Source organism: Carlito syrichta, unplaced genomic scaffold (assembly GCF_000164805.1).
Source record: "Carlito syrichta isolate Samal-C Ts95f unplaced genomic scaffold, Tarsius_syrichta-2.0.1 Scaffold309041, whole genome shotgun sequence".
Classification (NCBI taxonomy): domain Eukaryota; kingdom Metazoa; phylum Chordata; class Mammalia; order Primates; family Tarsiidae; genus Carlito; species Carlito syrichta.
Window position 1 is genome coordinate 407,397 of NW_007253137.1, and position 13,420 is coordinate 420,816.

Below are 13,420 nucleotides of genomic sequence, written 5' to 3' on the forward strand. Positions count from 1 at the left end.
CCATTAAATACTGATTTATCCAATCAACAAGCCAGTAACTACTACATGCCAGATATTCTCAACAGAGGATAAAGTAGTTAACAAAATAGTGAAAACTAGCAAAAATTACATTTTTATTTTTAAAAGTACTGCTGAGTATGGGAGAAAGAAAAATTCAGCACCCCCAAACCAAGCAAAAGTTAGAATTCAGAGAAGTCACAGCTTATATATACTTACAGAAGAAATTTGCCTAAGGTGGAAAAGCTATTCAAAGATCTTTTCATAAATCAGATACCTTAAAGGACTACACCATAATTTTAATAACCCCTCACAAGTTAGGAGGGCAGCAAAAAATCCTGATGGTTTTGATTTTGATGTTAAGCAAAAGAAGGTGAAAGAACTCAGAAAATTTATGGCCACAAACATGAATTCATACTACGTATGTGGACTGCAACCTCAAGCTGATATTTTTCATTGGTTCTGGGTTGGTAGTGTCTTAGGCATCTAACAAAAGTAAGTGAAAATCTCCTTGGAAGAAATGCCCTTCCATCTAGTTCTCAAAAAATTCCCCCAAAGTTCTAAGAAACATGAAATGATAGCTTATATAGACAAAGAAACAAGGTATAAATGAGAACCAGCAGAAACAAAAACATTAAAATGATCTGTGACAACTTCCAAAATTACTGGAGTTGTCACATACTGAATGCAAAAATCCATAAAATGATTACACAAATAAAAGAGGATATACTGGAATCCAGATCTAAACAAAGGGAGAAATGATGCTGGAAACAAATATGTGGGTACGTAAGATACAGAAAACAAGATGAACAAACTTGATCCAATGAAGAGAAACAGGGCAATACCCCTGCCAACTGGTAAATAAGCATTTTGTGCAAGCTCATAAATAAATAGCATCATACTGACCACATTCTCTAACCAAAATAAAATAAGAAATCCGCAGACAAATCTGATTATGTTTGAAAAATTAAAAACACTTAAGATTAAAGAACAGCATACCAAACCCTAAGAAGTGGAAGGAAAGTATTAAAGAGCATTAGTGAACATAAAACAAAAATACATTTTAAAAATAACTAAATGGGCCAGGCACGGTGGCTCACAACTGCAATCCCAGTGCTTTGGGAGGCCTAGGCAGGAGGGTTGCTTGAGGTCAGAAGTTCAAAATTAGCCTGGGCAACACAATGAGATCTCACCTCCACAAAAAAATCTTAAAAAGTAAATGAAGCTAAAATTTGATTCCGAGTAAAGATGATAAATCTCTAGCAAGACTGACTAAAAAAGGGAAAAGGCACATAGTAACAACCTTAAGAATTATGTACCCTGATAAAATATACCCTATATCAAACATTACATTTAAAGATGAAAACCTTCAAAACTGTCATTTTCAGATGATATTTACTTACATGAACTGTCCCCAAAACCTACAGATAACTTGTAAGAATAAAAAACTTTAGCAACATAGGTATAAAAATTTAGAAAATCAACTGTATTTCAACAAGAATAACACCCATAAAATGTCTTTTAAAAAATTTACAATCAAAAAAGTATTCAGGTATAAATCAAACTAAAGATGTATAAATCCCTTATGGGGAAAAAAATTAAGAGAAAATACAGAAGACTTCTTCAACATTTGAATCCATGGATATGAAGAATATTATAAACCTATCCATTCTTCCCCAATAAAATTAAAGTCAATGCAACTATACTTACAAACTCAATACTTTTTTGCTTTGTTGGAGAAGTCTTTTCAAAAATATTCTAAATTTATCATAGAGCAAAATGCCAAGAAAAGTCAAGATACTCATGAAGACAAAGGCTGACAGACACACATGAAGATTTAACTCAAAGTAGTTAAGAAAATATGATACTGGTACAAACACAAACAAACATATCAAAGTAACAGACAGGGATATGAGAAACAAATTCATGCAAATAAAGAAACGTGATTTACAACAGAGCTAGCACTACTGATTAAAGATGGTAGAACAAATCAATACACGATGCTAACATAATCAATCATCTACATGCAGGAAAGGAAACTGTAACACCATGTATGAAAATCAATTTCAGATATATCAAATTTAAATATGAAGGACAAAACAAAAACCGTTTTAAAAACTATATAGGAGAACATCATTATTTAATTTCAATAGGGAAAGATGTCTCAAACACAACCTCAATAGATTGGAAACATTTTTTCACTGGCATTATCAAATGTTAGATGAACATGAGCAATGCTGATGAGACTCAAAATGGGTACAAACACTCCTATATTCCTAGAAGACCTCTTATGAAATTAATCTTCCTGAAATTTTAGAATGTAGTTTGGTTCAGAGGACTTCTCTTTGTTCCCTCTTAGGGTGTTGTCATATGTTTGAAATTATGATGGCTTGTTTTCTGAGATTGTCTGCCTCTGTTTCACTCTCCCATATGTATCTGGACCTTCTCTTTCCAATGTCTTTGCTTTTCCTTTCCTGCTCAATTTTGATTCCTTTCCTCAGTGGAGCCCTAAGAAGGGTGCTAAGCAGCTCCAATCACTTTAGCCCTTCCATGGATCCCTCACACTCACCTGATAAAGTTGGCAAAATCTTTCCCAATTTCAAACTGACCAACTATACTTACCAGTTGACTACTTTGGGTGCTTCTATTCTCAGGTCCATCAGACATCCCAATGCTTCTCCTTACTTTTTTATGCACAAAAACTGATAAATGTATCTTTTTGTTCTCACCTGCCTATATTTTGGGCTTCAAGGGGGTAGTTTCTCACCAAGTATTGTTACTAATGCTTTCATGTTCTATTTTTATGTGTAAGTTCAGAAAGATAAAATAATTAGCTTGCCATCATCAGTGCTATCATCCTAGAATTCAAGCAAGGCCTAAGATTATATTTTAAAAAATAACTTTGTTGTTTCTATATTTTCTGATTCTCAGAAATAGAAAATCTGATTAAATATGCACTAATGTTTTAACATTCAATTTAATGAAAAATACATTCCACATTCATGATTGTGGCAAATCACTTTAAATGTAAAGTACTCTTCTGAAAGAGAACACTTAATATTTCATGTATAAAGCCTAGGGCTTAAGTTCCCAAAAGGTGTACCACAGTGAACATACAAGGGTGCCACCAGATATTTTAAATCATCTTAAGAAACATAGCAAGCACATATCAGATATCATGTAAACTACTACTTTAAGTAATTTAGACCTAACTACTTACTTAACAGTTTCCCTTGGCTTAATTAAGTACACTGTGAAAAACTTACCAAGACACTAAGGGGGGCATAAGCCAAGAAAGTTGGTAAAACTTGTTTTTTAAAAAATAAATGTCATTTCATTTCATGATGTCAGAATTAAAGGGAGAAAGTATCAGAGCATATAATCCATTCAAAGAAAGGCTAACACTGTCAGCAATGAGTCAATCAATGAGAAACTTGGGAATTAATTTAACTTGATATTCTCTGTTGGCTTTAGAAACGAGGAACAAGAGAAAACAAAAACGCCAAATAAAATGATGATAAAAAAATTTTAGGCCATGGAGTCAAAATGATTTGCTGATAATGTGATCATGAAATGAACAGAAGCATCATATTAAAAAATGTAATTATATGAGTAATCTCATTGTAGCAGTTAAATAACTGCAAGTGAAGGAAACATAAAAACTCATCCTTCCGAGTTTTTTATACCCCCTGCTTCATCTCTGGCTAGAGACAATAGGTCATAGTCATTTGTTTCCAAGAGTTTCAAGATCAAAGAAAACTGTGAACCAATTCTCTGGCTTCAAGCCTCTATTTATTTATTTATTTTTTAAACTCCAGCTCACTACTGTTTACCTTCACCCAATGCATCAATACTAAAACCTCCATTTTTCTTCTCTGGTCACTATATCTATCCTAAAAAATCTTTAATGGTTATATATTCATTTTTATAAAATTCCCATTAACTTTATTAAGTGTTCTCTATATTTATTATGTATCTTTAACATACTATGTATCATAGATTCAAAGATGTTTTGATGGTGGTACTGTTTTTAATCATTCTAGAACCTGTCAACAGAAAGTTACACACTAACTATGTCACAACTACGACTCAAAGTCACCATCAGTGGTAAGATGCATCCTGACTGCAGAAAGATAAAAATGTTCAATAATATACAACTTACAGTAAAAGGGAGTATTGTATTGCTTATTTATATTTCCATTTTTAATGCAGTATAAAAGAAAATGTGATTTATATGTAGCACTATAAAAAACTTACGTACAAAATGGAAACATAACACATTTGTTTCTGTTTCATAATTAGGTACCTTGTGTTTTAAATGCTTTGTATTATGCAGAAATTCTCGGTGAATTGTCAGGTGCTAAGTGTTTTAGTTGTACCTGGGAAATTGTTTTAGGGTCTTGAGTGGGCTGGAAATTCATTATTATTTTTCCTACTCAAATAATGGAATACAGGACACCACATTCCATAAAACTGCCATATAACATACATAAGAAGGATATACCTGCATATACTGAAGCAAACAAATGCAATAAAATTACAAAAATAAAAAGAATAAAACACAAAATTCAAATTAGTCTTCTGGAGAAGAAGGCAAAGGAAAGGATGGGATATGGAAATATCTCCATTAAGTACAATGCAGAAAAATATTTATTTTTTAAAAACAAAGATGGCCGGGCACAGTGGCTCACGCCTGTAATCCCAGCACTCTGGGAGGCCGAGACACGACAAATGCCTGAGTCCAGGGGTTCAAGACCAGCCCGGGCAACTTGGCAAGACCTCATCTCTACAATAAGTCAAGAAAAAGTAGCCAGGCATGGTGGCACATGCCTGTAGTTCTAGCTATTTGGAAGGCTGAGGCGGAAGGATTGCCTGAGCTCAGCAGATCAAGGCTGCGGTGGCTTTGAGCGTGCCACTGCACTCCAGCCTGGGCAGCAAAGTGAGACTCCAACTCAAAACAACAACAACAAAACAAAAAACAATGAATCACATAATCACATCTGTACTATCAAGTCACTAGTAAAGATCTGAAAAGATACACACTATCTTGAGTGGGTCTAGATAGAAAAAAAAAAAAGATATCAAGTTGTTAAAAGTAAAGTTGTAAAGGTAAACTTTCACATGATACTTTAGATTTCCATGTTTTTCTTCAATATTTTTACAATGAACATCCACTGATCTATTACCTTAAAAGTTAATTAAAAGGAAATAAAATATTTAATGTTAAGAGGGGAGTAACGACAATACAAGCACTGTTATAGATCTCTGGCATACAATATTCCAGAAAGATAATACAATATTTTAGAATATGAGTCATTCTCCAAGAACATATGGACTGACCAGGAGCCAAAATATGATGTGATCAATGGTCTCATATTCAAAAGTTCCATTCAAAGTAACATGTATTGGTACTGAAATCTGTCATCTTTTTCTGTAGTAAAAGTAATATAAAAGTCTTGAATTGTAAAAGTCTTAAATTTTGATTTAGATGCTTACTGATCTTTTGAGTTTATTCTGTTTGTTTTGCATTTAGAGGGTCCTTGTCTTGAAATTAGCTAAATAAATACATTTATATTTTTAAAAAAGAACAAAATAACATCTAAAAACCTTGAAAATATCAGTGATATGTTACCCAGCACTTTCTAACTTCTTCCTTTCCCTTCTTTCACTGTTTTACTTATATTAAAACAACACGCATTGAACACCTATCTATGTAATATGCTCCATTCTGGCTAGGTATTGGCAGTACCAAAATAAACAGATATGATTCTAGTTTTCAAGAAGCTTATTACATAGAGCAATATTGTCTAATACAACTTTCAGCAATGATGAAACTGCACCATACCTGCACTGTTGAATATGGTGTAGCCATTGAGCATATGAAATGTGGCTAACAAATTTAAATTTTCATTTTGTTTAGTTTAAATGAGTTTAAATTTAAGTAACTACTGTGGCTAGTGTCTCCAGTACTGGACAGCACAAGTCTGCAGGAAGACAAATAAGCAGATAACTACAATGTATTTATAGTGGTAAACACTAAACCTAAGTATGCAGAAAGGCTCTGAAAGCATAAAAGCAAGGGAAAGGAGTACTGACCTATCATAAAATGGTTTCCAGAAGATATGATACCTAATTTGTGAATCATGTGAAGAAAGGTGAGGCATTACATGAAAAGAATCAATATAAGTAAGGGTTAACAGTACAGAAGTGCAAGGTAGGGAGATTAAAAGCAGTTTTGTATTACTAAATGGAAAAACCCACTACAGGGAGTAACAGGAGAGACACTGGAATGGTAAAAGCATGTTAGAAGCCAGAATGCACAAAAACACTTTGTGTAATGTTTAGGAGCTTGACTGTATTACATAGGAAAGGGAAAGCCACTGATTAGTTAAAATGCGAATTAAGATGGTTTAGATTTGTGCAAGCTCACAGCTAGAGTAAATTAGAAGAAAAAGCTCACAAAAAACTGAAATAACAGTCCCTGGGAAAAAGCTTGACGAGCCTTCCAAAAAGAATGAACTATGAACCATTTAAACAAGGAGGACTTGAAATGTTACCAACATACAGAAATGGAAATTATCCAGGGGACAGACACCCTAAATACCCTGACTTGATCATTATATATTCTATACATGTAACAAAATGTCACATGTACCCCAAAATACATACAAGTTTTATATATCAATTTTAACAAGGAAAAACAAAAATATTTTCAGCCAGCAAAAACCTAATCAAGAATGCATTTTCTAGGCAGGCTCAAAAACCTGGGCCGGGTACAATGACTCACATCTGTAATCCCAGCACTTTGGGCGGCCAAGACAGGAAAACTGCTTGAGGCCAGGAGTTAGAGACTGGCCTGGGCAAAACAGGGAGACCCCCATCTCTTCAAAAATAAAAAGAGAAAAATGAGCCAGGTGTGGTGGTACATGCCTGCAGTCCTAGCTATTCAGGAGGCTGAGGTTGCAGGAACACTTGAGCCCAGAAATTCAAGGATGCAGTGAGCTATGATCATACTACTACACTTCAGCCTGGACAAGAGTGAAATCTTGTACCTACCTTAAAAAAAAAAAGCAAAAACCAAACAAACAAAAAACCTGCATTATTTGTAAATAACATGACTAGAACAATGGAGTAGTTTTAAAATAAAAGAGCAAGAATAAGTAAATCTCTCCCATATAAAACATAATTTTGTTTTATTCCTTTTTTAAATACAGATTTTGGAATTCTATATTAATATGACTCCATGAGGCATATTAACTATACTGTCTCATCATAAAAAACTTCTATACTCATGTTTTACAAACAGAATTATGAGCACTGAAAAGCCACAAAACCCAGAATCACAATATTCTTAAAATAATTTAGCAGAACCTACCAAAAAATCCAAAAAGCTAAGAAATGTGACCAATTAACATCTTGAGGCAGGAGAAGCTATAGCTAAGTACAAACAATTAGCAAAGGCTATGTTGGTCAAGTCTATGAGGATAATTCAGAAAAAAAGATTACAGCGAGAACTGATTCAGCACAGCCTCAGCTTACTCTGGCTTACTGAAATCATAAAATTCTGGTAAGAAACTTCAGACACCAAGTTAGATGAAATTCTAGACAGGTTAAATATGACACTATTTTTAAATTAGGGACCTGCCTAAAGCAGAACCCAAATATTATCATCAAAGACTCTTTGCTATTACACACTACAAAGACTACTTCACAATTTGCACTACTGTTCACTTTTCTAATTTGAAGGAAGAATGGATTAACTGGACTAAATTAAATAATTAGCAGATAAATGGACAGTTAACCAAAGCGACTGTTATCACACTAGCTGCCTTCACAACCTAGAGGCAATGAAACTGGTGGGTGAAAGAGAGTGGGATGTTGGATACATATGTGTGGCAAGATGCCTAAAAGTGTATTTCTATTCAAGTTTTAAACTACTCTGTATTTTGGATCACTATCTAACGTGATAACAGATCAACATAAAATGAATAAAGCAGGTCTCCTTTAAAATTTTAAATGTTATGTTTTTCAAATAATTGTTTAATCTTTAAAATTCACCTTATTTTAAAGCTAAGAAATAGCAATATTACATTTCAATCACCCTTTCAGCATCCCTAGACCCTACACAAGGAATGGATATTATTAACCAACCTAATGAGTGAGAAAACAAGAAGCTAGCATTTTAAGGAGAGCAAAATAATATAAATTCAAAAGAATCAGCCGGGCTCAGTGGCTCAGCCTGTAATCCTGCGCCTTTGGGAGGCTGACGTGAGTGGATTGCCTGAGTCCGTGGGTTCGAGACGTGCCTGGGCAGGTGAGACCTCATCTCTATAATAAAATCAAAAAATTAGCCGGGCGTGGTAGCGCGCGCCTGTAATTCCGGCTACTCGGAAGGCTGAGGTGGAAGGATCGCCGGAACCCAGCAGGTTGAGGCTGCGGTGGCCGGAAGCGGCCACTGCACTCCAGTCTGGGCTACAGAGTGAGACTCCAACTCAAAAAAAAGAAAAAAAATTCAAAAGAATCTGGGACTTTGAACACCTGGGTTTCTCATTTGTATTTATTCTATATTCTGTCTACATCCCTGTGATATATACTCTAATACTCCAAATACAGCCCAAGACTTCGGATTTAATCTTCCAGAAATAATATGTCTAAAAGCAATTGATACTTTGTTTTTACTGGTTCTGAATGCAGCCACAAATTGTATATCGTATAAGTTAAGTTTTGATAAATAATATCAAAAACTTTGACACTAAAATAACATACATTTATTATGAATATACTTTATCTTGAAAAACATTACTATTTCAACTATCAAATTTAATACATAATTAAATATTACAACCCAAAATTTTCAGACTGAAGTGTATCCAATCTGCTGGTTCCAGTTAAATATAATATATTAAAACCATTCAATATAGCTATATAACTGATAGAGAAAAAAGAAGGTCTTACCTGGTAGTTTCTTTTCTCAGATAATGTATGTCCATCAGTCCTCACCATAGAGTCGTGTCCTTTCCTCACAGTACTGGAGGCAATCAAATACAACTGTCACTCAAGGGTCGTGTCACAGGAAGGACCGCCCACCAGTTCTCCCTCTAGAGTGGAATTATCCAAAAGCCGTCAAAATTACTAACATGTCATTATATGAACAGTAGCAAAAAATATCCAATGATACATTAAAAACAAAAACAAAAAGTGATTGCTTTATACCCTGACCACTGGCATACCTTTTATGAAACAGAAATTATTAAATGTGAAAAACTCTTCCCTCCTACTTCAACGTTCTCCAATTAAGACTATCTGCCAGACATCATATATAGGAGGAAACAATGAATAAAAATAAAGTGGACAAAAAAGTTCACCACTCCAATTGACATTTTAAATTTAAAATCTTACATATATCTTCTCCAGTTAGTCTAAAAAATATCCAATTAATTCAGATTCTGTCATCTAACTACAAATCCTTCACTACCAAATGCTTACATTTCATCATAGAGGAACACACTATTTACAAAGGTACTAATTCATTCTGTTTATGAGGTTTATTTCCATACCATAAAATGGGAATGCATCATATTTTTTACCATGATTAACAGATTCAAACTAACTCAATATACCATTAAACTTTACTCCAATAAAAAGCAACAAATATCAAGTTTCATTGATGGCTTTGTATTTCAGTCCTCCTTTGTATTTCTTTCACACTCCAAGAGAATCCACTATGTCAAATTGGGCAAAAAAAATAATGGGGCTCATTTCTTAAACTGGACAGAGATAAATAAGTCCAAATTCATAAGAAAAAAATCACCTAAGCCGGGCTTGGTGGCTCAGCCTGTAATCCTGCGCCTTTGGGAGGCTGAGGTGAGTGAATTGCCTGAGCCCACGGGTTCGAGACCCGCCTGGGCAGGCGAGACCTCATCTCTACAATAAATCAAAAAATTAGCCAGGCAAGGTAGCGCGCCTGTAATTCCGGCTACTCGGAAGGCTGAGGCGGAAGGATCACCGGAGCCCAGCAGAAAAAGGGTGCGGTGGCCGGGAGCGGTCACTGCCCTCCAGTCTGGGCAACAGAGTGAGACTCCAACTCCAAAAAAAAAATCACCTAGTGAACTGGATAATCAAGAATAGTTAAGAGACACATTTGGCTCCAACTTAAAATTTTCATGATTGCCACAAAAAGAGAGCAAAATCATTTTATCACACATTCCCTAAACATTAGCCCTGTTTTAATGTTAGTGCTTTATAACATTAAGTTTTAAAATAGTATTTGCCTTACCATTAGTATATTAATGGTGACTCTGAATTCAATGGGTAATAACGCAAACTTGCAGTCATTACTTACAGAATAACAATGTTTTCCTTCTTAAATAAACAATTTTAAGTCTATGCATTATCTTCAAATTATACTAGTTTCATCAAAAGATTTGTAAATCTAAATTATCTAAAATTAGGTAAGGAAAATTTCAATATCTTAAAACTATACACATCTTTAACACAAACTAATTAAAACAAAAAATTAAAACTGAATTTTATATGCTAAATAATATCTTCACAATAAAATTAATATCTAATCTGTAAATTTATCAAACAAAAAATCTTCACTTTGAAGAACCACAGAATTTCATAAAAAGGGAAAACTTGTTTATTGTTTTTTTGTTTCCTCCCTTGGGATAACTGGAAATATTTCATGGACTAGGGTTTCAATCCATAGCCATTATACATTCTAACCAATACAAGAGGCCCAACATTCTATATTAATCTAAGAATCATTATTTCTTTTTAGCAAACAAAAGAGAAAAAGGATGGAAGACAATTTTCTTCCAAGTAAACATGGTAAAATTAACAATATTCGGTAAAATTTTGTTAATAATCCTCATGCAGGAAATGAAAGGATGCGCAACAAGTACAAAAGGATATAAGCAAATATGTGAGATAGAGTAGATAAAAAGGAACAAGCATGGGAGACAGCATGTACTCTAGCTGCCTATATTTATTAAGGTTTATAAGCTGTTTTCCCACATAGTCCTAGAAATATTCATGAAGTCAGAAAGGACAATTGTTTGAAAAGCCACATGACATTTTCTATAAGGCAAGGATGTCTTCCATGATGGAAAAACAGAGACTACTTTTACCTTCCTATCTTAAATAACCAGAAAACTAGACAAAAATGTATGAAACAACGGTTTTCAGACATTAAACAATTACCGGTGAGTCCTACCAGTAATCCCAGTTCATTGAAGCACAGGGAAGGAAAAGTGGAACCCCATTAGAATCCAGTTGAGTTAAGCCAACAGTCTACAAAGAGTTCCGAGTTAGGGGAAACACCAAGGCAGCTAGAATTTGCAGTCAAACTTAGAAGGTAGCTGCAGAGAAAAACAATTCCATGAAGAGAGACCTCCTCCTCCTTAAGATTTTAGCTGAGTAAGGATCTGTGCATGCATGTGAAAAAACTATTGAGTCTCTGAAGGGGAGTAGTCAAAACAATCATCAGAGCTCATGTTTCCATCAACCAGAGCAGAAGGACCTCTTAACATGGTGTATCAAGTTCAGAAGGTAATGAATGCCTCAGCAATGAAATCAAATAAGCTTTAGAACAAAAGATGTTCTAGAACAGCACTAACAAAGCTTAAAACCAAGCCCCCAAAAGATCAAATTGATTATAAGTAACATAACTGTTCAACAAAACAAAACCCAATAATATAATAAATTCCAGCATCAAAAACTGTAAAATTAAATGTCCCGCACCCATAAAAAATTGTCAGCCATGTAAAGAAGCAGAAAATATAATCCATAACATGGTGAAATATAATAGAATAAATCCAGCAATAATATAGATGACAGAATTAGTAGACAAAAATGTTAAACAGACACTGTAAATATATTACATATATCCAAGAAGATAGAGAATAAACAGGATGATAATAATGCAAGGTATGAAAAATTGGCTATACAAATTGGCTATACAAAGGAGTTTCTTTATGGTGACAGAAAAGTTCTGTATCTTGCTTTGGTGATGGTTAATTGGAATGTGAAAAAATAACACAATGATAAAGACACAGAAAAAGTGAATGCATACAAAAACTGGTGAAATCTGAGTTAGATTTGTTTGTAGTTTAACTTAGTCATAATGTCATAATTTCTGGTTTCAGAAATGCACTCAGTCATGTATAATGACACGACTTGGGGAAGATAGGTGATAGGCAAATGGGACATCTCTGTACTATTTTTGCAACTTTTTATTTTATAATCACTTGAAAATAATTTTTGAAGGTCAAGTGGATCTGGAGATAGACATTCAATATGTATAAAGAAAAATATATTGGCTAGGATTAACAGCAGATGAGATGATACAAAAGAAAAGTTTAAGTATTTAAAGACATAGAAGTAGAAAAAAATCCCAAATTAAACAGTGAGAAAAGTGACTAGAAAAATAAAGTGTGAAACAGTAAACTGAGATCTTATCAAGTGGCCTAACAGTAATATAACTAGTGTCCGAGGAAAAGTGGGAATATAAAAAACAATGACCAATACTTTTCTAAATTTGATAAGAACTATAAACTCACAGATCCAAAGCTCAACAACTTCCAAGGAGAACAACAAAGAAAACCTCACATTATCATAACATTTCAGAGTAATACTGTTGCAAAAACAGTGATGAAAAATCTTACAGTGACACAGTGGGGATATACAGAGGAACAAAGATAGAAATGACATCAGACTTCTCATCATAAACAATGCAAATCAGAGAAGAGTGGCTCAATATTTTAAAAAAAAAAAAAACTATCAACTGAACACAGTTAAAATATCCTCCAAAAATGAAGTACACCCACTGCAGAAGGAGGTTAGGCAGTATCTTATAAAAAAATAAAAATAATTGAAAAATAGGTTAACCATACTTAGCAACTGTAACCCTAAGTATTTACTAGTGTGAACTGAAAACAAGTTCACACCAAAACCAGTACCTAAATGTTTATTCCAATGAAGGGTAATATCCTTCAATAGATAAATGGATAAACAGAATGTCTATACAACAGAATACTATTCAATAAAAAAAAGAACAATCTATTAATTCATGCAACATGGATGAATCTGAAGTGCATTTTTGCTACCACAAAAAGTCAGACTAAAAAGACTACATATTGAATGGCTCCATTAATATAACACTCAAGAAAAAGCAAGACTACAAAAACATAAAACATCAATTATTTCTCTCTGGCCTTAGTCTCCTAAGTTATAAAATAAAATGATTGATTTAGATGAACTTTAAAAATACACGCAGCTTCAAATTTTGTATTTTAAATGTTCTATGTCAAGGAAATCACTCAGAAAAGTGGACAATTATAGCTGACTTTTCCCATTTTTTTTTCACTCACTTCATTGCTCAATAGTATTTATAACTGTGCCCAAATATTTTGGAGATGAA

The 13,420-nt window shown here is 33.8% G+C and overlaps 1 protein-coding gene across 4 annotated transcripts in view; it reads right to left on the minus strand.

Annotated features, from left to right (window-relative positions):
- The window catches only part of CNOT2 (CCR4-NOT transcription complex subunit 2), a 110,045-nt gene that overhangs the window by 65,319 nt on the left and 31,306 nt on the right, over nt 1-13,420 (minus strand). For 2 of the 4 annotated variants that reach the window (XM_008066612.1, XM_008066614.2), the window contains exon 2: nt 8,953-9,095. In XM_008066612.1, the coding sequence (XP_008064803.1) occupies nt 8,953-9,000 (48 nt within the window). In that variant the 5' untranslated portion in view covers nt 9,001-9,095. The remainder of the gene's footprint in view (nt 1-8,952; nt 9,096-13,420) is intronic. The other 2 variants (XM_008066613.2, XM_021716859.1) reach the window with 1 other exon arrangement.